At 43.2% G+C, this 26997-nt stretch overlaps 1 protein-coding gene across 2 annotated transcripts; it reads right to left on the reverse strand.

The window, feature by feature from the left end:
* Positions 1-792: 792 nt before the first annotated feature.
* On the reverse strand, positions 793-24065 carry LOC115129424 (ligand of Numb protein X 2-like). 2 transcript variants are annotated; one of them, XM_029659751.2, is made up of 10 exons: positions 23816-24065; positions 15851-16482; positions 14725-14921; positions 11983-12179; positions 5742-6179; positions 5410-5553; positions 4300-4474; positions 3823-4063; positions 3429-3587; positions 793-2215 (listed from the first exon to the last, which is right to left on the reverse strand). In XM_029659751.2, exons 2-10 carry the CDS (start codon positions 16261-16263, stop codon positions 2080-2082), a joined length of 2100 nt encoding a protein of 699 aa, XP_029515611.1. In that variant the 5' UTR covers positions 16264-16482; positions 23816-24065; the 3' UTR covers positions 793-2079. The 2 variants fall into 2 exon arrangements, with proteins under 2 accessions (XP_029515611.1, XP_029515612.1); XM_029659752.2 differs by lacking the exon at positions 23816-24065 and adding an exon at positions 17417-17595.
* Positions 24066-26997: the final 2932 nt, after the last annotated feature.

Raw genomic sequence — 26997 nt, forward strand, 5'->3', positions numbered from 1 at the left:
TGCGTGTTAATGTTCAGAATGAGCGTCAGGGCTTTTTATAACAACTGCCCCTACAGAACGCACCTTCGTCCAATGACTCTTATGTGTAATGTAACGGAACTGAGTCACGATAAAGGGCTAAGGACGCAAATGCCACCGCAATTCAATAACAACCTTTTGAATGATTGATAGCTAAGGGAAGAACTGTTTCTACCGGCGTCTTAGTATTCTAGCACAACAGCTGTTTCTCAACATCCTCTGCAGTAAACACCCATAACGCCTGATGTTTTCATTACCACGTTGCAGTAACGATACAAAACAAGAGGCAACAAGTAGAATCTTTTCATTGATCAATAACGATACTAAAATAACCGCTTCTAACCAACCATTTCATCCCTAATAGGTTTCACTGAGCTGAAATTGAGGCCATGATCCTTGCTGGAGAGCCAGGGTTGATTTAAAGCTAATGTCCTCTATCCAGTGCTGCTTGCTCTGCGACTCCATCGTCTTGATTTACATTCTTCCTAAAGTGCTCCTGTGGCAACATGCCTGGCCCACTTACCCATCATGCCACTCCAGATGACTGATATCCCCCAGCCACAATACAGCCAGAGCCAGGGTACCGATAGTTAAGCAAGCCCCATTGAGAGGATAGCACAACACAGGCCTGTGGGGGAACGGCCATGCAGGAATATACTTGTTTTTTTAAAGTGCTGGACTGGTAAACATATTCAATCCCATACCTAGGCCTACTGTAAAACCATACTGTTATTGTAAAGCTCTTCTGGGATGCTGTAAATATTATGTATAAAATACAAAAAGACACAGCACATATATTATTGAGGTTTTAGAACATTACAAAACAGGGGATGGTCAATTTACACAATATATAATGCCTATATTTCCCTTAACTGAAATATGAAACTATACAGAGGGCTCCCATAACATTCTCAGGATTCAATGAGAGACCTCTAGTGTTTTTACTTAACCCTGAAAAGAACAGTTGAAGTGAATCTAATGCTCCAACTAAGGCCAGCAGCTCTGGTCTCCTCCTCTTGTGAACATTACAACTACAATATGCTGGATAATAATGAACAGATCCTCCACGTTCTCATTGGTAAGAAAATGAGAGGTGGGAGCTTAAAGATCAAAGAACATGTTTTTGGTTGTGGCAATTAAGGCAAGTGTTGAAACTTTGATTTGTCCTTTAACATGTACAAGGCACCCACATTAATCAGAGACATTTGGTATGATGCATTGCACAGACATTGAAGAGATGATTACAGTACAGTTAGGAACTAAATCAATATTAAAAATCTGCAGCCACTAGAATGTCCTTATATGGATAAAACAACACAGTATCGGTTCAAATCTAAATAGTACAAAAACAAAAGGTAAAGGTGTTGGAGAGGATGGGTACATGTGTGACTGGCATCTTTCTACATTGTCAACGGTCACCCTTTCCTAATACATTTGTTACATTAAATCCATTTTCTTCATTAACTGTGAAATTATAGGGATACATATATTTCCTAGCCTAAATTAGGCCCTTTTCACATGGAATTTGAGATCTACATATATATCCCAGTTTTGGCTAATACAAATAGGCCAGTAGCATTTTTTTCAAATCATCATTAACTAATGTGGGAAAACAAACATAAATGGGTATTGAACAAGTACGTCAAATCTGCTGAAAACAAATGCATAAAGCGTTCAAGACACAGGGTAAAAACTATTCTTCCAAACGATAAAGATCCTTCCAGTTTACCATGAAACATAGTTCATTGATTGTCAATTCATCTTCCACCCTGATTATCCCAATTTGTTCACAATCACACATCAACTGCCCTTTTGAGTAACAACAACAACAATAATCAACGCAGTGAATCAACTCGTGTGTAATTCAGTCCCACTAGTCAGCTAGGGCAATGTGCAAATTGACCATTTATATTACAATCCACATCAGAAGAGATTATGTCGTGAAAATAACAATACAACAAACCTTCTAAGAATGTCACCAATGAGATTCTAGGGTGTTGTGTGCAGAGATGACAAGAGACTCAGTGGAGACATGAACTGAGCAGGGCAGGGTGTGTGTGTCTACACCAGGCTCCCCGGCCAGGACACCACAGTCAGTGTAACTTTATTTTTCTGCAGCTTGAGCATGGGGATGAGGGACGAGTTGTTCATGCCCACCGTGGTGGCTCCGTTCACAGCTACAATCTCATCACCACACCTGGAGACAACCCAGAGGGAGGGACAGTCAGTAAACATGGGGCAGGGATGGGTACAATACATGTAACACAATGACCTACCCACCACCCTCATTTTTATATTTAATTTAATTAGGCAAGTCAGTTAAGAACCAACAGCTGTGCAGTAAGTTCCAAATACAGTACAATGGACTTCTACAGGAGAATCACACATCTAATGTAACCTGGAGACTAGGCTGGCTCCATCTCTACACTCCGTTTAAATTATGTTGAAAGCAGGTATTTATTTCTGCTAAATCCTGTCCTTGGAGAGGCAGGCCTGCACAAAAAGGAGAAGGGTTGGGGTCAATTCCATTTAAATTCAGGAAGTATACTGAAATTCCAATTTCAACTCCCTTCAGTCCTTTAACCTCTAGGCCAAACCGTTCAGACGCTACAGATGTTTTCGTGAGAAGACTGATTTTTGGGATATCTCATGGTCTGACAAATACCGCTGTGGTCTCTGCCACCTTCCACCACAGATGTGCAATGCAGACAGGAGGATACGGTGGATTGAGACACAGACCATGCAAAAACATATCTCTAGCTTAAACAGAGGGATTTTTAAAATTATGTTACTTAGATTGACGTGTGCTTTTAAATGTGCAATATGCAGAATCGCTCTGCCATTTCCTGGTTTCAAAAATGTTAATAGTTTGCCTAATTACAGTTTATGTGACAAAACAAGCTATGTATAGTGTAGATAATCATTGTACCATCTAAACTGCTGTGCAATATCTTTTCAAGAAAAAAATATATTGTATTTGAAGATATTTGAAGCTGGTGTACAAAACCGAAAGGAAAAATAGCAAAAATTAAACTTAAGAACGGGAAGCATAGAAATAGCACACATAGAACAGATCTATCGCTTAGACTTGCTTTCAATACAAATTAGATCTATAACTACATTTCTATGTGGATTTGGTTGGATCCCCCAAAACATTACATATTGCAGCTTTAAATGAGGAAAATTTGATATTGAAATTTGGTTTACTTTCTGAATTGAATTGGAATTGACCTCAATCCTGAAAGGGAGTACATATTACTTATCAAAGAACTTTGCAGGCTTACCGAAACATAACCCCTTCCTTACTACTCATCACCTCTCCTACATTTCACCCACACAGATAGTAACGACACATATTTTCTCACTGAGGTTTATTATTAAACTAGCTTCGGCCATGTGAAGCAACTCACTTTAGGCGTCCGTCGAAGTGGGCAGGTGTACCAGGCACGATGGTCTTGATGAAGAAGGGCTGCTGTCCGTGGCTCTCCTCGTAGCCACCCACAATGCTGAAGCCCCAGCTCTCCTGATTGGTCTTCAGCAACACAATGTTACGGCACCAGTGCATGTGACTGTAAGGTGGAGAGGAAGTGGACCAATTCAAATCTCTAAAGTGTCAGTGTCATTTCATAAGCACAAAATGAAAACTTCCATTGTTTTAAATGGCCACCTGAAACAATTGATAGGGTCATTTCTTTCATTCTGTACAGAACATTATCACTCACTATGACACAGATGGATGTGAACTGAAGGCATGCAAACTTGAGGCGAGTTATTTTCCAAACCAATGACTAGAATGTTGTTTACCTTGGCAGACCCAGCCAGTGGGTCCACAGCGGGGCCCAGTTGACATCATCCTCCCTTAGGTTCTCCACAGACTCCATTTCCTCTTTGCCAGCCTCCCCCTCCCCCTCAGGCTCCTCCGAGATGGTCTGGATGACTCTGAGGACTACCTGGGAGTGGGCCGTCTGGGCCTTCAGCACTGACACCGCCTCATTGTAAGTCAGCTGGGTCAGATCCACGCCATTGATGCTCATCAGGACATCCCCTAGGCAACCGAAACCAGAAGCGCGTCAAGAAAACGTACTCTCTGCATGCAAAGCTGGCTTTACATCAAAATGTCTTCCGGTTAAATGTGCAAGAGGTATGCATATTGTCTTCCTCATCACTAACATAAATATCCCCGTAGGCATTTAAATCTGAACATTAGCCATACTACATTGGATCAAGGTATGGAATGAAAACTGTCATGTGGTTGTAGGAAAGCATAGATCGCAGGAGTACCTGTTTTGATAGTGCCGTCTCGGTGTAGGCAGCCGACAGGCTGGACACTGGTGATGTAGATGGGCAGGCGGCTGCGGCAGTCCCTCCCCCCAGCGATGGTGATGCCTAGGGAGAGCCTCGGTTCCTTCTTCAGACTCACTGTCTTCTCCTGGCTAGAGAAGCCCCCTGGAGGATCCTAGGAAAGACCAGGAATAACCCTTAATTTGCCTTACAGTCATTAGGTGCAACCAGTAGTCCATTCAGATTGACTTCCTGTTCTTATGATCAAAACTACTTCATAAGAATTCTTTCTGGCCAACAGAGAAGACTGGCGTCAAAGAAGACGGGCACAATTTGCCTGACACTACATCCTTTCTGGGCTGTGTCGCTATTATCTTCCCCTCTCTATTACCTAGAAGTGAAAAGGATCTTTTGATTGAATTGATTCCTTGTGAAACTACTTGTCCAAACCAATGTGAGGCAGCATCTCAGATGCAGCTGTGGTCTCGAACCCAGAGGTTGACACTTGACTCTAGTAGCGGAGTGCACGTGTCGAAATCCACGGCTCCTGCCGGCTTCCTTGTTTCTCTCTCGCTCTCTCTGGAGACTGTAAATCTTCAGAGGGGATGGGGAGGAGAGCCCTCCCTCTTCCTCCACCAGCAGGGACCCCCCTCCCAGAAACACTCAAAGCCTGGGCTCTACAGGCGAAAGCTAACTGCCTTGATCCTCTGCCACCCAAAGCAACAAACAAACAAAACGTAGTGGTGGCCCCGTAGCGGCAGAGTGAGGCAGCACCCTGGGCCTTTTGATCTGGAGTGAACAGGCCCCAGAGAAGGGCTTTCATCTCTGGAACAGGGACACAGGCGTCTGTCTGCTCCCAAGGCCCCTTTCACCTCTGTCTGAGTGAGGAGGGCTTCTGTGGAAGTGCTAGGTAGTCTGGACTGGTAACAGAGGTCTGGGGTGTGACTGTGGTGCCATGATTACCTTTACACTATGTAAACATGACAGGCTCTTATAATCATGTGTGTCCACACTAACTTACACTAGCATACACAATACTAACTGAGATATACAGCAGTTTGTGGTACAGTGATTTGTAAGTTCTAAACGTTGCGGGAGGAGATTGTTTACCTTCATGTAGGTGGAGGGCCGTCTGAAGTACTGGGGTTCTGGAGCCCTCCTGGCCACTCGGCCCTGCCCCTCTCCACCGCTGCCCCCCTCCTCCTGGGGCTCCGGCTGCCTCATCACCACAAAGTTCACCCGCACCTCACTGGCCTGCAGACACACACATTATACACACACGTCGTTCAGGCCTCACATTCAATACACATCCTGCAAATCTATCCTGGGAACGTCCGCTAATATTAAAGTCACTGTTTCTTTAAGGGATTATAATGAATCCCATTTCCATTCTTTGGTCTCCGTGAAATAGCCGTGCTGTAACTTGTCTACATAAGACATACCTGTATGATCTGTGCTGCGCTCTCTGGGGTGCCGTGTCTCAGGTCCTGCCCGTTGATGGCCAGCACCTTGTCATTGTTACATAGTTTCCCATCCTTGGCCGCCAGCCCCCCCGCCAGCAGGTCCAGAATGAAGATCCCAGTCTCGTCCGACTTGCGGATCAGTTTGATCCCCAGCGGATCCGAGCGGTCCCTCTTTACCAGCGTCACCTGGATCACCGTGCCCTGGCTGTGGGCGGTGCCGTGGGGACTGTGAGAGGAAGGGGAGGCAGTGGCCATGTTGGGGGAGGGGGGTGGGTGGTGCTCGAGGCCAGGACGTTGTGGGTGACGGGGGTTGAAGCCCTTCTCCTGCATGACGATGAGTCTGAGCAAAGGACATGGTCGCCGCAGCACGGAGATGGCCCGGCCGTGTGGGATAGAGGCTAGGCTGACGCCATTCACCTAGAAACACAACCCCACATGGTCAGTAACACTGCAGCTGGACTAAATACACAGAGTATCAACAGCTGGTCCCTGCGTTGATGGATAGTGGAAATAAAATACTTTTTCCCTCTTCAAGATATAATTCAAATCCAATCAAATTTACATTTAGGTAGGGATAAAGTGGCAAGGCAAAATCAATGGGGGCGCCTTGCCATTACATTTTTATTATCATAAAAAAATACAATTATTTTAATTATTATTTATTTTTTGCAGTGGCTGCCACCATTTAGCAGTGGCAGTGCGCCGCTGCTAAATGCATATAGGGGAAACACTTATCTTTGACATGTGCTATACAAAAACCGCAGGTACCTCCATTGATATAAAGAATAAATAATTTAAACCTTTATTTACCTAGGCAAGTCAGTTAAGAACAAATTCTTATTTACAATGACGGCCTAACAATAATAAAAAATAAATACAATATAAATATAGGACAAAACACACATCACAACAAGAGAGACCTAAGACAAAAACATAGCAAGGAAGCAACACAACATAAAAACAACATGGTACAAAAATGATTGGGCACAGACAACAGCACAAAGGGTAGGGAGGTAGAGATAACAATGCATAACGCAAATCAGCCACATCTGTCAGTAAGAGTGTCCATGATTGAGTCTTTGAATTGCAATAAAACTGTCCAGTTTGAGTGTTTGTTGCAGCTCGTTCCAGCCGCAGCGAACTGAAAAGAGGAGCGACCCAGGGATGTGTGTTCTTTGGGGACCTTTAACAGAATGTGACTGGCAGAACGGTTGTTGTATGTGGGGGATGAGGGCTGCAGTAGATATCTCAGATAGGGGGGAGTGAAGCCTAAGAGGGTTTTATAAATAAGCATCAACCACTGGGTCTTGCGACGGGTATACAGAGATGAGAAGTTTACAACTGAGTATAGAGTGTAGTGATGTGTCCTATAAGGAGCATTGGTGGCAAATCTGATGGCCGAATGGGAAAGAACATCTAGCCCCTCGAGAGCACCCTTACCTGCCGATCTATAAAGGATGTCTCTGTAATCTAGCATGGGTAGGATGGTCATTTGAATCAGGGTTAGTTTGGCAGCTGGGGTGAAAGAGGAGCGATTACGATAGAAGAAACCAAGTCTAGATTTAACTTTAGCCTGCAGCTTTGATATGTGCTGAGAGAAGGACAGTGCACCGTCTAGCCATATTCCCAAGTACTTGTATGAGGTGACAACCTCAAGCTCTAAACCCTCAGCGGTAGTAGTCATAAGGTGAAAGCACCAATTTGTAAGTCGCTCTGGATAAGAGCGTCTGCTAAATGACTTAAATGTAAATGTAAATGTAGTAATAAAACCTGCGGGAAGAGGGACATTCTTCTTACCAAACCACATGACCTTTGTTTTGGAGGTGTTCAGAACAAGGTAAGGGTAGATAAAGCTTGTTGGACACTAAGAAAACTTTGTTGTAGAGCATTTTACACAAAACTCTGGGGAGGGGCCAGCTGAGTATAAGACTGTATCATCTGCATATAAATGGATGAGAGAGCTTCCTACTGCTTGAGCTATGTTGTTGATGTAAATTGAGAAGAACTTGGGGCCTAGGATCGAGCCTTGGGGTACTCCCTGGTGACAGACAGTGGCTGAGACAGCAGATTTTCTGACTTTATACACTGCACTCTTTGAGAGGTAGTTAGCTAACCAGGCCAAAGACCCCTCAAGAGACACTAATACTCCTTCTCCGGCCCACAAGAATGGAATGGTCTGCCATATCAAAAGCTTTGGCCAAGTCAATAAAAATAGCAGCACAATATTGCTTAGAATCAAGGGCAATGGTGACATCATTGATGCCTTTTAAAGTTGCAGTGACACATCCATAACCCGAGCGGAAACCAGATTGCATACTAGAGAGAATACTAGACATCAAGAAAGCCAGTCAGTTGATTAATGACAAGTTTTTCCAACACACTTGATAAACAGGGCAAAATAGAAATAGGCCTATAACAGTTAGGATCAGCTTGATCTCCCCCTTTTAAATATAGGATGAACCGTGGCTGCCTTCCAAGCAATGGGAACCTCCCCAGAAAGGAGAGACGGGTTAAAAAAGTTGGAGATAGGCTTGGCAATGATGGGGCAGTAACCTTAAAGAAGAAAGGGTCTAAACCATCTGACCAATATGGTTTTATGGGGTCAAGTTCAAGGAGCTCCTTTAGCACCTTGGACTCAGTGACTGCCTGCAGGGAGAAACTTTGTATCGGGGCAGGGGAAAAAGTGGGAGAAGCATCGGGGAAAGTCGCATTAGAAGGGGTGGGAGATGAGGAAATGTTGGACGGGCAAGGAGGCATGGCTGAGTCAAATGGGGATCCTGACTTAATGAAGTTGTGATTAAAGAGCTCAGGTTATGGATGTTATGGTGCTTCTTGTAAATAACAACCAACATCAACATTAAGGGACATGGGCAGCTGTGAGGAGGAGGGTTTATTATCCAAGTCTTTAACCGTTTTCCAGAACTTCTTGGGGTTAGACCCACAGAGAGAGAACTGATCCTTAAAGTAACTCACTGTTGCCCTCTGGACAGCCTGAGTGCACTTATTTCTCATTTGCCTGAACGATAGCTAGTCAGCCTGAGCGTGCATGTGCCGAGCCTTTCACCAAATGCAATTCTTGAGGTGGAGTAACTCTGCAAACCTGTATTTAATTGTAATTTTCTTTATGGGGGCGTGTTTATTAACAATACCACTGAAAATGTTTTTAAAAAAGAAGGTCCAAGCGTCTTCGACAGAGGGGATCAAACTGATTCTATACCGTTTTACAGAGGCCAGTTCATGATGGAAGGCTTGCTCATTAAAGTTTTTTAGAAAGCGTCTATGACAGATCAGGACAGGTTGTTTCACTGAGCAGCCATTACGAACACAGGCTGTATAATAGTGATCACTAAGGTATCAGTCTGGTGTTTTCTGTAATGGCATATCAGGATTATTTGTGAAGATAACATTGAGGACAGAATCCTTTTCTGGGTGTTTGGAGTCATACCTTATGGGAATAATCTGAGAAAGATTTAGGGAGTCCCATTTCTTTAGGACTTAGTCAGGTGGTTTAAGCATGTCCCAGTTTAGGTCACCAAGCAGGACAAATTCAGACTTAGTGTAAGGGGCCAGGAGAGAGCTTAGAGCAGGAAGGGTACAGGCCGGTGCTGATGGAGGACAATAGCACCCAGCAACAGTCAACAAATAGCTATTTGAAAGTTTAATGCTTAAAACCAGCAAATGAAATTGTTTGTGGACAGACTTGTGGAGACAACCGGGCACTGAAGGTGAAAGGTATCCTTGTATTGTACCGACCTCCTGTAGAATAGGTGCGCAAAATAGTTGGTCCCAATTTAGAGCAATTCCAGCTTTACAAACATCATCCAAGAGAAGCCCTTCTTAAAATCAATGGATCGACTCAAGGGGAAGCGAGAGATTCATTTGCAAAAAATTAGGAACGCAATCTCCGCTCCTTCACGCATACAGTATCTCTTTATAGCCACTAGCCAGCCGTCCAGAAAAGACCCAAAAAGTGGGGGGTTATATTACTGCTCCCGAGGCAGCCAGTGAGGTTAGATGAGAGGTGTTTTCATTCCAAATTCCACCTTTTTGATTGGTCAGCTCAGAGGAAGAGATGGGCTCCGGCATTGTCCTGCACCCCTGCCAGAATAGAGTGAACTGGTCTGTCAGCTCAGTTTACAGTAGCACCGCCACATTCCAGAACAGCCGGGGGGGGGGGGGGGGGGAGAAATCCAAGGAGGAGAGAGGGAGCAAGATCGTGGGAAGAAAGGAAGCTGCATCTTTGTGAAACCCCCTTCAAAGACATACAGTACTATCTCTGTACCCTAGTTGTACCCGTTGGATAAAAACCAGGTGAATGCATTGTTTACATCGGTTTTGAAATAGTTCAGGATCTACTCTCCACAATGTATCCATTTGAATAAACCATTAAGATTCTGAAAGGTCACAGAATATACAAATAGCCACATTACTCTACGAACTAGTGTCCACTTTCATTTGTAGGGAACCAAATAAGACCCATCCTATCAAGAAAGTGGGTTTACAGTGCCTTCCGAAAGTATTCACACCCCTTGACTTTTTCCATGTTTTGTTGTGTTACAACCTGAATTTTAAATGGATTAAATTGAGATTTTATGTCACTGGCCTATGCCGTAATGTCAAAGAGGAATTACATTTTTTTTTAGATTTCTACAAGTTGTAGAAAAAAAAATGAAAAGCTGAAATGTCTTGAGTCAACCCCTTTGTTACGGCAAGCCTAAATAAGTTCAGGAGTAAAAAATGTCACATCGTAGGTTGCATGGACTCTGTGTGCAATAATAGTGTTTAACAGGATTTCTGAATGACTACCTTCTCTCTGTACCCCACACATACAATTAAGGTCCCACAGTCGAGCAGTGAATTTCAAACACAGATTCAACCACAAAGACCAGGTTTTCAAACACCTCACAAAGAAGGGCAACAATTGGTAGATGGGTAAACATTTAAAAAGCATTAATTACACATCTGATGGTGTATCAATATACCCAGCCACTACAATAAATACAGGCATCCTTTCACCAAGAGGCCAATGGTGACTTTTTAAACAGTTACAGAGTTTAATGGAAAACCGAGGATGGATCAAACAGCATTTCATGTTGTTACTCCACAGTACTAACTTAATTGACAGTGAAAAGAAGGAAGCCTGTACAGAATAAATATATTCCAAAACATGCATCCTGTTTGCAACAAGACACTAAAGTAACTTTTTGTCCTGAATACAAAGTGTTATGATGGGGGCAAAACCAATACAACACATTACTGAGTACCACATTCCATATTTTCAAGTGGTGGCAGCATCATGTTATGGGTATGCTTGTAATCGTTAAGTACTGGGGAGTTTTTCAGGATAGAAAATACATGTAATGTTGCTGAGCACAGGTACAATCCTAGAGGAAAAGCTGGTTCAGTCTGCTTTCCACTAGACACTGGGGGATGAATTCACCTATCAGCAGAACAATAACCTAAAACACAAGCCCAAATCTGGTTGCTTACCAAGAAGACAGTGAATGTTCCTGAGTGGCTGAGTTACAGTTTGGACTTAAATCTACTTAAATCTATAGCAAGACCTTAAAATGGTTTTCTTGCGACAGAGCTTGAAGAATTTAAAAAAGAATAATGGGCAAATGTTGCACAATCCAGGTGTGTAAAGCTCTTAGAGACCCAGAAAGACTCACAGCTGTAATTGCTGCCAAAGGTGCTTCTACAAAGTATTTACCCATCATTTACATTTACATTTAAGTCATTTAGCAGACGCTCTTATCCAGAGCGACTTACAAATTGGTGCATTCACCTTATGACATCCAGTGGAACAGTAGTGCATCTAAATCTTTTAAGGGGGAGGGGGGGGTGAGAGGGATGACTTTATCCTATCCTAGGTATTCCTTAAAGAGGTGGGGTTTCAGGTGTCTCCGGAAGGTGGTGTGAATCGATGTGAATACTTATGTAAATGAGATATTTATGTAATTTAAGGGGTATGAATACTTTCTGAAGGCACTGTATGTTTTTTTTTTGGGGGGGGGGGGTATCCTGACTGGATAGGTCAAAGCTTCCTAACAAGCACTATCTACACAAAGTGCAGCCATTACCATCGTCAAGGCGATCATTTCAAAGTATACAGCTACAGCACTAAAATTACACGAGGATGGGAAGGAGGGGAGAGGACTGAACATATCTTCCAGGTGACCTATTATCCCTCCTATTTACAGTGAAGAAACTGTCTCACCTCCAGAATGTGGTCCCCTGGGGCCAGCCTGCCGTCATGGCCTGCCAATGAGTCACGGATGATCTCCTGGATTACTATGTTCCCCAGGGGCGTGTCCTTTCCTCCCACGATACGCAGGCCCAACTCCTCTTCCTGCTGCTCCCGAAACATCTCCACCACGTTTGTCTCGGCCACCAGGCTGGACCGCAGGGGGGTCTCTGTGGAGATACGAGGGGAAGGACATGGGCAATGGAGGTACACATGTTTACATATATAGAGACAAACAACCTGAGACATACAACTTGACACACACACACACACAGATTCATATATGCTCAAACACATTTTATCAATGGTCCATGGTTGCCTTTTATTGTGTGTCCAATTCCAACACACAGCCCTGGTTTTGAATCAAGTAGGGCGGGTAGCAAACTATTCCCCAAGAAACACTCACGATGAGGTAATCATTTCTGTGATATCAATCGCCAGTTGCCAGGTAACTTTGTTTTGATGGACTTCGTTCCACGGTACTGGATTACAAAATGCCTCAAGGGGTTCTAAGGCTAGACCAGACAGAGTTTAGATTTGATACCAGAGGAGGCTGGTGGGAGGAGCTATAGGAGGACTGGTTGATACACGTTCTGAAGGTTCAGACGATGATTTGGCCCGAGTGTCTGAAATCCAAAGCCCCCAGCTAAATTAACGATGTCAGCAATACTCCTTAGACTCCCTTAGACAGCTCTCTTGCCAGGGGTGGCCACATTAAAGGGGTTTGGGATTTTCCCTAAAGTCAACACAGCTGACAGACTGTTTCCACTCATTTCCGTTCCCTTGGGTCGTTCATAAACTCCTTACATCTTTGTTGACCCAATTAACACTGTTAGGGCTGGTACGGTGACTGTATTACTGCCACACCGGCGGTCATGAGTCACAAAGGCAGTCAAATTCCAAGTGACCGTTTAGTCACTGTAATTAGGCTTCTCCAAGTGCTGATGCTGTTGATGGCCATTAGTAGCCTACCAAACTTGCTAACTGCCTGGTACTCAGCATTCTATTTTCCCTCTAATCACTCTATTTTCCCTCTAATGACATCAACGCAAATGTAATCGAAAAACAAACAAAACGCTTCATGAGAGCCCATGAGCTCATGTTGCGCTACATTTCTATAGGCTATGCAATTGCGTGAAAAAAACTGAGTGATGGCCTCTATTAAAAAGAGGAGGATCCCATCAGCTTTCTATTGGCTAGGACTACTATATTTATTTCTCATCTTTACTAATATGAAGCTAATTGCTTTTCTTTAAAACAGGAGTATAGCCTACCTGGCTGGCATGAAAATTACCCACGGGAAAAGTGTCCTCCATCCGCTACTCAACTGCATAGATTATATGTATTTTTACCCCTGCCCCTGTTCCGAGACAGGTCCATTATAATGGTCCATTCTAAATCAAAACAAATTTCACACATATACTAAATAATATACTGTATGTAAAGACAAGATTAAATCAAGAATAGTCTGATGGGTGACAATATTAGCCTATCACTTGTGAATGATCCCCAAAGCAAGAAACAATACCAAAACTTTTTTGAATCATAGTCGTGTTCACATTGCTGCGCTTATAATGTGAGGAAATAGCCTAAAAGTTATTGATCAACGTTGCGTAAAAAAGTTTTGATTTTATGCTAGTAGTTGTATTAATTTGGGATCTAGCGCATTCCACAACTGTTCCAGACTATGGAATATTTATTTTTCGCACAGAATTGGTCAACTTTTGTACTATGGAGGATAGTAGATTGACATAGGCTAGTACTTTTGATGTTCGTTAGGTTTACTCATCTTGTTGGCTGACGAAAAGTAAATGTGGACAGTTCTTCCAATATCTTCAATATGCACCTCGGAATAGGATAAGGACGCACGCAGTTGCGTCCCCAATGTGTCTGTCTTCACTTGTAGCCTGTGAGAAATACCTGATCAGTTGATGGAGAGCCATGTGACTGAGAGGTGCTTCGGAGCATGCAGCACTCAGTGTTAAGGGAATTATAATTATTATATTTAGCCCAAGGTCACAACGGCCACTGGCCACAAAAGGAATAGATTTTTTTAGGGGGCATATCCTTTCTATTTTATCCAGCTTTGTTCAATTGTATTTTTCATATTATAAAAAAATTAAAAATAATGCCATGGAATTCTAAGCAAATCTTGTCTGCTAAATTAACTAGTGTAGCCCACAGCAATATGGCACAGGACCTAACATCAGGACCTAACATAAGGACAACTCAGAGTATGCTATTCTGTTCATCTGAAATAGACTACATTTTCTTCATATCATGATTCTTTAGACCTGTCTAAAATAAATAATGGATTTATTGTGAAAGTGTAGGCTATATTACATAGGAACATCTACATTTTAAAAAGTCTAATAAATCTAAGGTCTGCATCAGTGGCTTGGAGGCTGTGGAAGCCAGGAAATGCTAAATGTGTTTATGTTAATTAACGGTCAATTACCGTGAGACCTGCAGCTATTTGCTGAACAATCACCGGCTGACAACATTTCGTGACCGCCACAGCCCTAAACTGATATAGATTTTTCCATTCTTAAAAAGTTAAAATGTTTTCAATGGGAGCTCAGTGCTATTTACTTAGACTGACAGACTATCATTATCATAACATAAAATCAGACTTCAGACATAGTGACGTCAGTGAGACGTCTAACTGTTTGCGGTGTGGGCAGAGTAGGCAGTGAGTGACGTGTGACATCTTACCCTCCTCGCTCTCTTCGAAGGCGGGGTTGATGAGGCCAGGCTCTGGCAGGACACCCCGGGTGGGGGTGCGGGTCATCGTAGGGGTGTGTTTGGCATCAGCATCCAACTCCCCCTCGCCCCTGTTCCCCTTAAGGGCTTTCCGGTGGGGTCTCTTCCTCCTCTCCGCCTCCTCCTTCAGCCTTCTGAAAACAGGACATCTGAGAGAGGGAGGAGTGGGGTAGAGAAAAAGAGAGGTCAACCTTCAACAGTCCTTTTATTTAACCCTCATGACATTTGTCCAAAACAGTCAGTGAAGGTAACCTAAAGTATTGACCAGAAAAAAAGAGAGTACGATTAGATGTTTATTCATTTGTTTCAGTGAGGAGGATCATTCTAAAACGCCAAATGGGGCTCAAGCTAGAGGTGTGGAAATGAATAGATTTAGTGACTGGTGAGGGAGTTAAAGAGAGAGAGACTATGTGAAGAGGAGAGGAGCTATGCAGATGAGGAGGCTATTTTACTGCATTGCAGGGAGTCTGAGGGGGGGACAGGTCGAGTGTGATTAAGTCAGAGAGAGAGCTACTGCTGCTGGTCCTGCTGTCTGAACTTTGCCTCCTCTCTGTTTGCACTGGGCGGATGGCTGCAACATGACCAGCTATCACAAAACAACCTTTACCCACTACTGACTGCGTCATTGTTGCTCGCTAACCACTAAGATGATAAGCACCACACTGGCCACGTGATGAAAGGGAAGACTAATCCATAAATTACACTCCTCCCGGAGGGTATGATATTTGAGACTGAACCTCTCCTTCGAATCCAGGTACTATGTAATTAAAGCTATTTCATTGAAGTCTAAACGTGACTGACTTATGGTCAGTGTATCCATGTTAGGTTAACATTTGACAGGCCTGTGTACCCATTAACTCTAAATGAATTGCGTAGGAAAATGCATGTCAGGCATAGGCATAAACAAATTGAGGCAGAGGGAAATAGACACATTTAAACCAGTGTAAAAAGACAGTTCCTTATTTAGGCTTTTTTTTACTGTTGCTGCAAAGCAGACATTTTAAGCTTAACTCTGAACAAAATATCTTTCCCATCTCCAACTCCCGCTTACTTGTGCCCCGGCCATAACCCTCTTTACCTGTTGTGCAGATGGGGCTGCAGCTCGCAGCGCTGCATCTGCTGCTGGCACTCAACGTGGTGTGGACAGAGCACGGTCAACTTGTCCAGCAGGTTCCTGACCAGCAGGCTGGAGGGCCGGCACTGGTGCAGCTGCAGCCGCTGGCGGTCCACGGGACAGAAGTCCTGCTCCTTCAGGAAGCTGCTGAGGCACTGGAAGCAGTAAGTGTGTCCGCACGGCGTGTCCATGGGCCGCAGCAGGGGCTGCAGACAGATGTGGCACACCAGCTCGTCATCTACCTCATCCTGGTACTCATACAGGTGGTTCTCCTGGCCCCCTTCATGCTGCTGGCCACAGTCCTTACACATCTTTGCCCATGCCAGGCCAGCACTGCTGATGCTGCTGCTACTGTTGGGGACATTGGGCTCCGTCATGGCCACTGGCTGGAATAGCTATCTAGCAAGTTCAATTTCCTTTGTTCCACTGTCCAACTTTCTCTGTTCCCGCACTCACTCTTGATCCCAGAAAGGAAGTGCCTGCTTAGATTATTTCATAAGGGGGCAAACATCCCAGACTGAATCCATTGAAAGGGGTGAAGTTGAAACCCTGATCCACTGTTCGTCCTCTCCGCCTCATGTCTTCATCCTGGATTTCTGTTGAGGGGAGCACAAAGAGGTCTGCAGTTAGAGTTGGTACTTTTCCTACTCATACCGACCGGCACAACAGGAAATTACAAATCCACAGAGCGGCAACAATATGGAGGCCAGCCGCAGCTGTTTCCTCTCAGCCGGTTTCCTGAGGAACTAAAGGAAATTAAATGAGGCGAGAAAAGGATAAAAAATGACTAAAAGTGAAAACCGTGCTAATGGTAGGAACAAAGGCATGGCACTGGGAGAGAATGAGAACTCTGAATGAACTGGGCAGAAATGCAATCCCCATCACTAATGACCCCCTCGTGCCCAATCAGCAGAGTTCTCCATCCCTCTGTGAGGCTTCTAATCTCTCCACTAATTCCCTCTCTTTAGGAGAGGCTGATTATTAATGCATTCTTCGGCAACAAGTCTTTTGGCAACAAACTCCACACATGTGCAAAGAAAAGGAGCTGATTTGTACGTTTCAATCAACACTCTCGTCAAATGAATCGTAAAACCCACAAACTGCAAAACAAACTAACAAGCATATATCAACATCTTACAAACACAGGAGGTTGGTGGCACTTTAATTGGGGAGGACGGGCTCGTGGTAATATCTGGAGTGGAATCGGTGGAATGGTATCTAATACAAACACATGGTTTCACGCTGACGCCATTCCATTTGCTCCGTTCCGGACGTTTTTATGAGCCGTCCTCCCCTCATCAGCCTCCTGTGCTTACAAAGTACACTGAGTAGGAGTTCCTCTCCAACATTACTGATGCAAATACTGTGTTTACATGCCACCATTTCTTGTTCCACTTTGTCACATGGTTAAGATCAGATTCCCTGCATTCACCGGTCCCAGCACTCCTCTCTGACCCCATTGAGAGGTCAGCAAGGTAAAAGAGCAGACGGATTCTTTATCTTGTTCGTCATTAGCTTTGTTCCACCTACCTGAGAAGCTGATATCAGCGTTGTCAAGAACCCCGGCCGGTCGGCAGCCACTGCATGCAAACGAGAACCTCAAACCCAACAGCTGTGCTGGCTGCCTGCAGCCTGACTGAAACCAGAGCTCCACATCCCTGGCACACAGTCAGTGGATCTGTGTGTGTGTGTGTATGTGTGTGTGTGTGCATGTGTGTGTGGCAAACTGAGGGGGAGTGGTGTGACTAGGCACAGGGGAGCTCGGCAGAGAGGAGGAGAGGCGTTCAGCCTGCCTCCGTCGATTCCTGAAGAGGGGGGAGAGGAGGAGGAGTGGAGGGGGACTAAAACTGCTGATGTCGCACTAGCTCAGGCAAAACACTCGGAGACCAAACCGAGGGCTGACCAATTACACAGAGGCTGGTGTACACACACACACACACACAGCCTGAGGTCAAACAGGACGGCCCACTCTCTCGCCTTTCTTTCTTGTTACTCAAGTGATCCCTCATCTTGTAATGGATAAGGGTCATGGATCCTGTGGCTGGGTGGAGGAAGCATAACCAAGGTTCTGCCCCACTTACAGTATTTGGGAATTCACATGACCAGGCTCCATGGCTCTACAAATAATCAATCTGACCTGAGACTACTTCAGATGAAGGTTAAGGGTGTCCTATATTGGAATTCTGTACATAACAAAACAAACCCTACCCACTTGAGTGGAATGTCTCCTTTTCAGCACATGCATGTTTAGACTTGACTGACCGAGACAGAGATTAGCCTAAATAAAATTCCTCATAATCTTTGATATGCATATTTGCCATAGCATAAAAGCACAAGGTCTATAAATGTTTAATAGGAGAGAGCTGGACACAGAACGTGTCCTAAGGAGTGGAAGGATCCATTGAGTGTCATTGAGGAAGCAGCCCTTGCTGTTATTAAAAGCAGTGGGTCACTGAGGAGCCAGGCAGGCAGGATGTGATGGATGGCCTGCTCAGCCCCTTAGCCCTTCCACTCCAGCTCATTCTGGATGGTGGAGGCCCTCTCATATACCAAGTAGGGACAGCTGGGAAGCCATGTGTCAACGTCCACTCCCCCCCTAGACACACACTACTGCAGTGGTTTACGATGTTGTGGCTGTTCCTCAAGGACGCACACTGCTCATTCATGGCAGGGGTGAGACTAGCTACCATTAGCGTTGGGGCGGTATACAGATGTTCATACCGTCATACAGTTTTTGTACCATACCAGGGTGTACGGTATTAACGGATGTGCACAAAAGAAGCGCTATTATTACTTTTATTTTTTGACGCACAAAATAATTTAGGCAACATGGATCTTGATCCAGGAAGGGATTGAATGTCTCTGCTGTAAACCAAGAAGCTTGATCTTGCCACCTAGCAAGCAAATAGCAAACCAAATGCATAGCTGGAGCCCTGAGCTGGATATCACTTATTTGACACATCTTAGACAGTTTACTTGTATTTATAAGCAGTGGCGTGGCACCCATTTTGTTTTTATGGTATTGAAAATCATACCGTCGGTATGTCTATATACCCCGGTATATACGGTATACGGTATATCGCCACAAGCCTAGCTACCATACAGAATCCCCTGGTTATAACTACGGCCACTACACATCCCCTGTTTATTACTGCTACTAGTGCACATCCCCTGGTTATTATTTACACATCCCCTGTTTATTACTGCTACTACTACACATCCCCTGGTTATTATTTACACATCCCCTGGTTATTACTGCTACTACTACACATCCCCTGGTTATTATTTACACATCCCCTGTTTATTACTGCTACTACTACACATCCCCTGGTTATTATTTACACATCCCCTGGTTATTACCACTGCCTTTACACGTCCCCTGGTTATTACCACTGCCTTTATACGTCCCCTGGTTATTACCACTGCCTTTACACATTCCCGGGTTATTACTACTGCTTTTACACGTCCCCTGGTTATTACTGCTACTACTGCACATCCCCTGGTTATTACCACTGCCTTTACACGTCCCCTGGTTATTACCACTGCCTTTACACATTCCCGGGTTATTACCACTGCCTTTACACGTCCCCGGGTTATTACTACTGCTTTTACACGTCCCCTGGTTATTACTACTGCTTTTACACGTCCCCTGGTTATTACTACTGCTTTTACACGTCCCCTGGTTATTACTACTGCTTTTACACGTCCCCTGGTTATTACTACTGCTTTTACATGTCCCCTGGTTATTACTACTGCTTTTACATGTCCCGGGTTATTACTACTGCTTTTACACGTCCCCTGGTTATTACTACTGCTTTTACACGTCCCCTGGTTATTACTACTGCTTTTACACGTCCCCTGGTTATTACTACTGATTTTACACGTCCCCTGGTTATTACTACTGCTTTACCACTGCCTTTACACATTCCCGGGTTATTACTACTGCTTTTACACGTCCCCGGGTTATTACTACTGCTTTTACACGTCCCCTGGTTATTACTACTGCTTTTACACGTCTCCTGGTTATTACTACTGCTTTTACACGTCCCCTGCTTATTACTACTGCTTTTACACATCCCTGGGTTATTACTACTGCTTTTACACATCCCCGGGTTATTACTACTGCTTTTACACGTCTCCTGGTTATTACTACTGCTTTTACACATCCCCGGGTTATTACTACTGCTTTTACACGTCCCCGGGTTATTACTACTGCTTTTACACGTCCCCTGGTTATTACTACTGATTTTACACGTCCCCTGGTTATTACTACTGCTTTACCACTGCCTTTACACATTCCCGGGTTATTACTACTGCTTTTACACGTCCCCTGGTTATTACTACTGCTTTTACACGTCCCCTGGTTATTACTACTGCTTTTACACGTCCCCGGGTTATTACTACTGCTTTTACACGTCCCCGGGTTATTACTACTGCTTTTACACGTCCCCGGGTTATTACTACTGCTTTTACACGTCTCCTGGTTATTACTACTGCTTTTACACGTCCCCGGGTTATTACTACTGCTTTTACACGTCCCCTGGTTATTACTACTGCTTTTACACGTCTCCTGGTTATTACTACTGCTTTTACACGTCCCCTGCTTATTACTACTGCTTTTACACATCCCTGGGTTATTACTACTGCTTTTACACATCCCCGGGTTATTACTACTGCTTTTACACGTCTCCTGGTTATTACTACTGCTTTTACACGTCCTCTGCTTATTACTACTGCTTTTACACATCCCTGGGTTATTACTACTGCTTTTACACATCCCCGGGTTATTACTACTGCTTTTACACGTCTCCTGGTTATTACTACTGCTTTTACACATCCCCGGGTTATTACTACTGCTTTTACACGTCCCCGGGTTATTACTACTGCTTTTACACGTCCCCTGGTTATTACTACTGCTTTTACACGTCCCCGGGTTATTACTACTGCTTTTACACATCCCTGGGTTATTACTACTGCTTTTACACATTCCCTGGTTATTACTACTGCCTTTATACATCACTTGGTTATTACTACTGCTTTTGCACATCTCCTGGTTAATACTACTGCCTTTACACTTCCTCAGGTTAATACTACTGCCTTTACATGTCCCCTGGGTAAAATTACCCATTGAGCTTCAATGTTTAATATCATATATTTTAATCAATGGTTTCCAATGCTAGGAGGCAATTGCTAGGAGGAAAATCCTCAGTGGTATTGATGTTTTCATAATTCTTAGTCAATCGTTATCTCGGGCTAAACATGCTTTGACAGCAGTGGTATACATTGTCAACGTGATGTTGCATTGTTAAGTACTGAGATTTTCACGTGAAGTTGAATCCTGTTGAAAGGTATGTTCTGAAGGTGACAAAGTCACCTTGATGGGGGAAAATGCCTCAACAACAATGAATAATCATGTGACATTCAAAGCTTTCTAGGAAAAATGTCTTGGCTCACCATTAAAGTGTCCTTTTTCCAATGCAACTTGCGGTTGCATTGGAAAAGTCATTGTCACATGTGCTCCCTCTCCGGCCTCTAGGTCACTAGGCTGCTCATTATGGCGCACACCTGTCACCATCATTACACACACCTGTGCGCCATCAGACTCACCTGGTCTCCATCATTTCCCTGATTACCTTCCCTATATATGTCACTCCCTTTGGTTCCTTCCCCAGGCGTCATTGTTTCTGTTTCATGTCTGTGTGCTGTTAATGTTTCTTGTTTTGTATTATTTTACGTTTATTTTATTTAAACACTCACTCCCTGAACTTGCTTCCCGACTCTCAGCGCACATCGTTACAGTCATTCATAGCCAGGTGAACTTTTAAGTCAGACAGGACTGTCAGCTGTTCAGTTACTGTGGTTATAACTGCTATATGACTGACAATAAAACTCACCTCACAAATGTCTCCATTGTGTCTCCATGTCACATGTTCCGCCACACCCTCGTGAAGTGAACGCAGGGGTAAAGCCATGAGGCAGACCGAACAACTCCCTTGGCTAAGACAGTATTTAATCATATAAAAGGCGTGTGTCTTGAAGGATTTGACTCGGATTGACTGAAAGTGAAAATTCAAGCAATGCCAAAACAGAAAACCTCCCCCTTAAAATTCACATTGCTTCATAATCTTCCCACTCCCTTTCTACCAGACAGTAGCATGATTGCTAGCCACCCTGGAGCCTTGAGCCTGGTACCCATTGGTACCACAGAGACCCATCCAGGTTAAAGCGCACAGTCATCGGCTCTAATCCTCCCACGGTTCCACAGCAGACCACTGTCTGAAGAGCACACTTCACACTGGGCTCCAGAAACAAGACATCAACTTCTGACCATGAATATCTATGAATATCCATCCATAACTAGAGAATAGCTGTAAGTTTAAGCAATATTGCCTTGTGCCTTGTAATTCCATTACCAGTTATAGTGATTTATTTTTATGATATCAATTGTGTTTATGAAATATGAAGTGATTAAAAGTCGTAATTCCATTATCAAATTGTTAACGGAATTATCAAAACATTTGTAATGCAATTACTGCAACTGAATTGGCTACAAGAGGAAATCATAGTGGTCACAAACGACAGATAAAAACAAAGTTTACATATGCACAGTTCTTCCACTAAATGAGCTTTTGTACATTTTTTCAGTCTAAATTGTTAAATGTAGTCCTTGTGCATAGTTGTGTGGTTTGTTAAACTTGGTTTTTGTTTGGCATACATTTTAAACAGTCAAAGCATCATTCCATTACTGTGGAATTGCCCATCTTCTTTTTTTCCCCTTCTTTTAACTAGGTAAGTCATTTAGGAACAAATTTGTATTCACAATGACGGCCTACCCCGGCCAAACCCTAACCCAGACGACGCTGGGCCAATTGTGCACCACCCTATGGGACTCCCAATCACGGCCGGTTGTGAAACAGCCTGGATTCGAACCAGTGTCTGTAGTGAAGTCTCTAGCACTGAGATGCAGTGCCTTAGACCGCTGCACCACTTGGGAGCCCTAATAATCATGTGAAGTCGATGGTTCAATTGATACAAACAACCTCCTGATTTAGGCTCTTGGAAAAATTACACCCATTTCCCATGGAGAGGAGCTCAGCATTAACGAAAATAACGTCATTAACCAGTAGCCCCTACCACCTCAAGATCAAATAGGACTGTCTGAAATTGCCATTCACATCCTGGTTGTATGAGCAAATCTTCTGTTACCTCTATTTAAATGCTTTAAGTCAAATTATGTACCATTTCAATATTCTGTATTATTGCAATATTCACTGTAAATAACACTGCCTTGGTACTATAGAATAAAACATGTTTTTGTTTATTTTTATTTAACATTTATTAAACTAGTTATATTCTGTATTGTTACATCATTCACCAGATAGTGCCCGCTTTTAATGCTGACACACAGGCTTTAGCACCATGGTGTTAATGTAGAAAAGAGGCCATCATTGGGGCTGGTCTATTCCTTGGTCAGAAACCATAAATAATTCACTGTCCCCACTGACACCAACAGCTGATGACGAGGTTAACAACCGATCAAACATTCCCCGTCCTTCATTTATACATTGCACACGTATGGCAAATCTATTACGTGTTAACCCTCCTATACATTTTATGACATAGGCTATTATTTTGTCTACTCAAGTCACTGGAAAATAATGCGAAACATTACGCAATCTAAAAACAGAAACTTACTGGCCACATTACGTTCTCTCACCTTCAACAACACAGCGGGTGATATGTGCTACCTTTAATTAGTTGGAATGTGTTAGGCTAGGCTATATTTTCATACACTTATGCTATAGGTGGACTGTATGAAATGTGTGAGAATACGTTTAAAAAATGTAAAACAAGCATGTTTGATGAGAGAATAGAATTTGCGGGAGCCGAGACCATAGAGATGGCCGAGACCGAAACTCGTCTTCTTACCTGTGTGAAGGGCTTTTTCCCGGAAGTAATAAAACAAAGACGGTCGTGAAATCGTGCTATGACTAAAGTAGCCTATAGCCTCGAGAAACTCCGATAATAAAGCTAGAAACGATTAAAATAATCCTTCACGTTATATTTCTGAGTGAATAGTACAGATCATTCTTCACAGGGCACCGCCTCAGGTGTTGTTGGTTGTACAGGCCAGAGATAGAAAAGTCAGCGAGACATCCCACTTCCTCATATTTTATGTTTCAATGGAAGTCAATGAACCAAGTAGTCCAGACCCAGCTGCTATCGCATTGGTGTCTATGGGAGAACCACCCCCTTAAGTAGACAGGAACTGACATTTTTTTCAATGGTAAATAGCCAGAGTGAACTACCTTTATTTATCTTCCATCTTTGCTCCAGGCAATATTCCTAGTTTCGAACAACAAACAAGTAGGATCTGACGTAAAAGTGATATTCAAATTAGCCAGGTTACTTTTAAATGTTTTGTTCACTTTCCAATGAATCTTTGTCAGTATCACGTGGATTGCGATAAACCATTGCCATAAACCACTCACTGCATAGGTATCCTTTATCTTTAATTATTGAACACCAAATCAAATTGTATTTGTCACATGCTGAATACAACTGTTGTAGACTTTACGGCGAAATGCTTGCTTACGAGCCCTTCCTGACGATGCACAGGATACAAGTCACTATACCACAAAGTTGGGTTGGAAGGACCTGCATGAACAAGGGCAGTCCCTTGTTCAGATTCAGTTTTGACATAGTAACAGCCTATACTGTAGCCTAGGAATTCATAAAACCCATTTAGGGAAATGTAGATTTGAATTAGATAAATAAACACTATGTGGAAGACCATTTTATGCTTAAGGGTCTATCAGCGGTTCCTACATTCATTGTTTGACGTATAAATGAATGATATGTACACATTGATTCTTGAAGAATATCATTTAGAAATGTCTCATGAGCTTAGTTTGACTGTCGCACCACATCAGAACCCAAATATAAGCTTATTTTACTCAAATGTTTATAAACAAATGTAAGGTAAACAAACACTGTATAACCTCAAAATATGGTTAAAACTCTCCTTCCATCCATAGCTCTGTCTATGAGTTGGAGAGTGTTTACATTGCTCCAGGCCCATCCCTTAGCTTTTTACCGAAACAGGGGTAGGAAGAACACTTTTTTTAAAAATTGTTCCTACTGCTGAAGACAATTTTTCCTCTAGTAGTCTACAATGTAATGACCAATTGAGTATGAATGATGAATTGAGGATCAATTGAGATTCCAGAGTTGTGTGACCATAACAGTTTTATGAGAACAAATTTTAACCGTGATCATTTCAATTGTAATAACATTCCCAGTTTCTCTCAATTCTCATTGCATTCGAGAGTGGGGAAAGTGACACACAATGCAGTGTATGTTTTCCCTTCAGTGCCTCCCAAACCCAGATTTATGGGTAAGAAGAATCACATTGAATGAAAAGGAGCCGTCTGAATGGTGCCCAATAAAGTAATAATACTTGCTTTGGGACCCTGCCGGTTAAAAGGCTTTTGACACATGAACAGTGTTAGCGTCATACCCCCTGCAGGATGGAGGGGAAGTCTCTGCGTCATAAAACCTCTCTGTTAAGGCCTGTTAAAGCTACATCCAAAGATTGACGTTTGTTGACATGTTGTGCTCACCGGATGAAATCGTTTGGTGTAACACTTTTATCCCAAAAATGTGTAGTGACCTAATTCTCTCAAACCTCAATTAACTGTCATTATCATTACTATGTATTTCTAAATAGTTTTGTGATAACATCACAGCCCACTCTTCAGAAAAACTTCTAGAACAATGTTATTAACTGTAGCGTAGACCATTTTTTGGTTCTTCCCACCAACAGATCCAATGGAAGAGATCTAAAGATTGACGTTATAGGGTACAATTGCAATATCCAGCAGCGAGAGGTAATAATTTGAGAAATACTGTAGACCACTGGAATTGAACAGAGGCATGAGGACCCTCTTGTTAACACTGTCACATTGCTTGAAGAGAATGCGCTTTGGTGAGTAAGAGTGACACCATGTGGTCAATTGTAGCATGACTAACACAAGTTAAAGATAGACTCAGTGATGTGATGTCGATACAGAAAGTATACAGCATAGTGGGTCAATTCCCACAACAACTAAGAGCGTTGAAGCGGGAGGCTCAACTTCTCCTCTGTTTTGGTGCCCTGGCTACCGCGCTTGTGAACTGCATGAAGCGAACTCATGCACAGATACTGTGTGACTGTGTGAGAGGGAAGTCTTTCATCTCACTCATCTCAATATCTGTGGAGCTGCTCGTGGCAACATCATTTTGCTGAGCCTACCTTTAATGACCAAGCGTTGCTGTTTCACACTGACCCAAGTAAGGGTACAAATGTTGTGTGTTTTTCTGTCTTTTTTATTAAGGTGTTATACATCTGCACAAGTTTCTGCTAAGATGAAAGTTGTTATGAACAAGTTACCGCATGACTGCAAGTTGTTATGATGACTAAATGTCAATCTTATTTTGCCCAAATTAATTCATCTGTTTTGTTGCTATTATAAAGCTCTATTATGAACCACACCAGAACACACAGTAAATGGCAAGTGGTACCGATGCACGTCTGGAACCAGCAGGACCCTGAACAGCTTCTACCCCCAAGCAGTAAGACTGCTAAATAGTCAACCAAATAGCTTCCCGGACTATCTGCATGGACCCTTTGTGTACTAACTCTTTTGACTCATCATATACGCTGCTGCTACTGTTTATTATCTATCCTGTTGCCAAGTCACTTTACCCCTACCTACAGTATATGTACATATCTACCGCAATTACCTCGTACCCCCGCACATCGACTCAATACGGGTACCCAGTGTATATAGCCAAGTCATCGTTACTCATTGTGTTATTCTTTTTCACTTTTTTCTCTGCATTGTTGGGAAGGGGAAGTAAGCATCTCACTGTTAGCATCTCACTGTTAGCATCTCACTGTAAGTCTACATCTGCTGTTTACAAAGCATGTGACAAATAAAATTGTGTTTGATTTTATTTTATTTACAATTAATCTGGCATGGCAGCTGACGGGAAATGCTGGAAGTAAAGAGAAGGGAAGAAAAAACAGAGACAAGATATACACAATACAACACATCCTCTGTCTCTCT

Source organism: Oncorhynchus nerka, linkage group LG5 (genome assembly GCF_034236695.1).
Source record: "Oncorhynchus nerka isolate Pitt River linkage group LG5, Oner_Uvic_2.0, whole genome shotgun sequence".
Lineage (NCBI taxonomy): Eukaryota > Metazoa > Chordata > Actinopteri > Salmoniformes > Salmonidae > Oncorhynchus > Oncorhynchus nerka.

Bases quoted from the DNA above. Each gene is read 5' to 3' on its own strand.
- LOC115129424 (XM_029659751.2), bottom strand. From the start codon at position 16,263: ATGACGGAGCCCAATGTCCCCAACAGTAGCAGCAGCATCAGCAGTGCT. The intron at 6,180-11,982 runs GTGAGACAGTTT...TTGTGTTTCTAG, and splicing joins CAGGGGACCACATTCTGGAG to GTGAATGGCGTCAGCCTAGC. The intron at 4,475-5,409 runs GTAAACAATCTC...GGTCTTTCCTAG, and splicing joins GGCCCTCCACCTACATGAAG to GATCCTCCAGGGGGCTTCTC.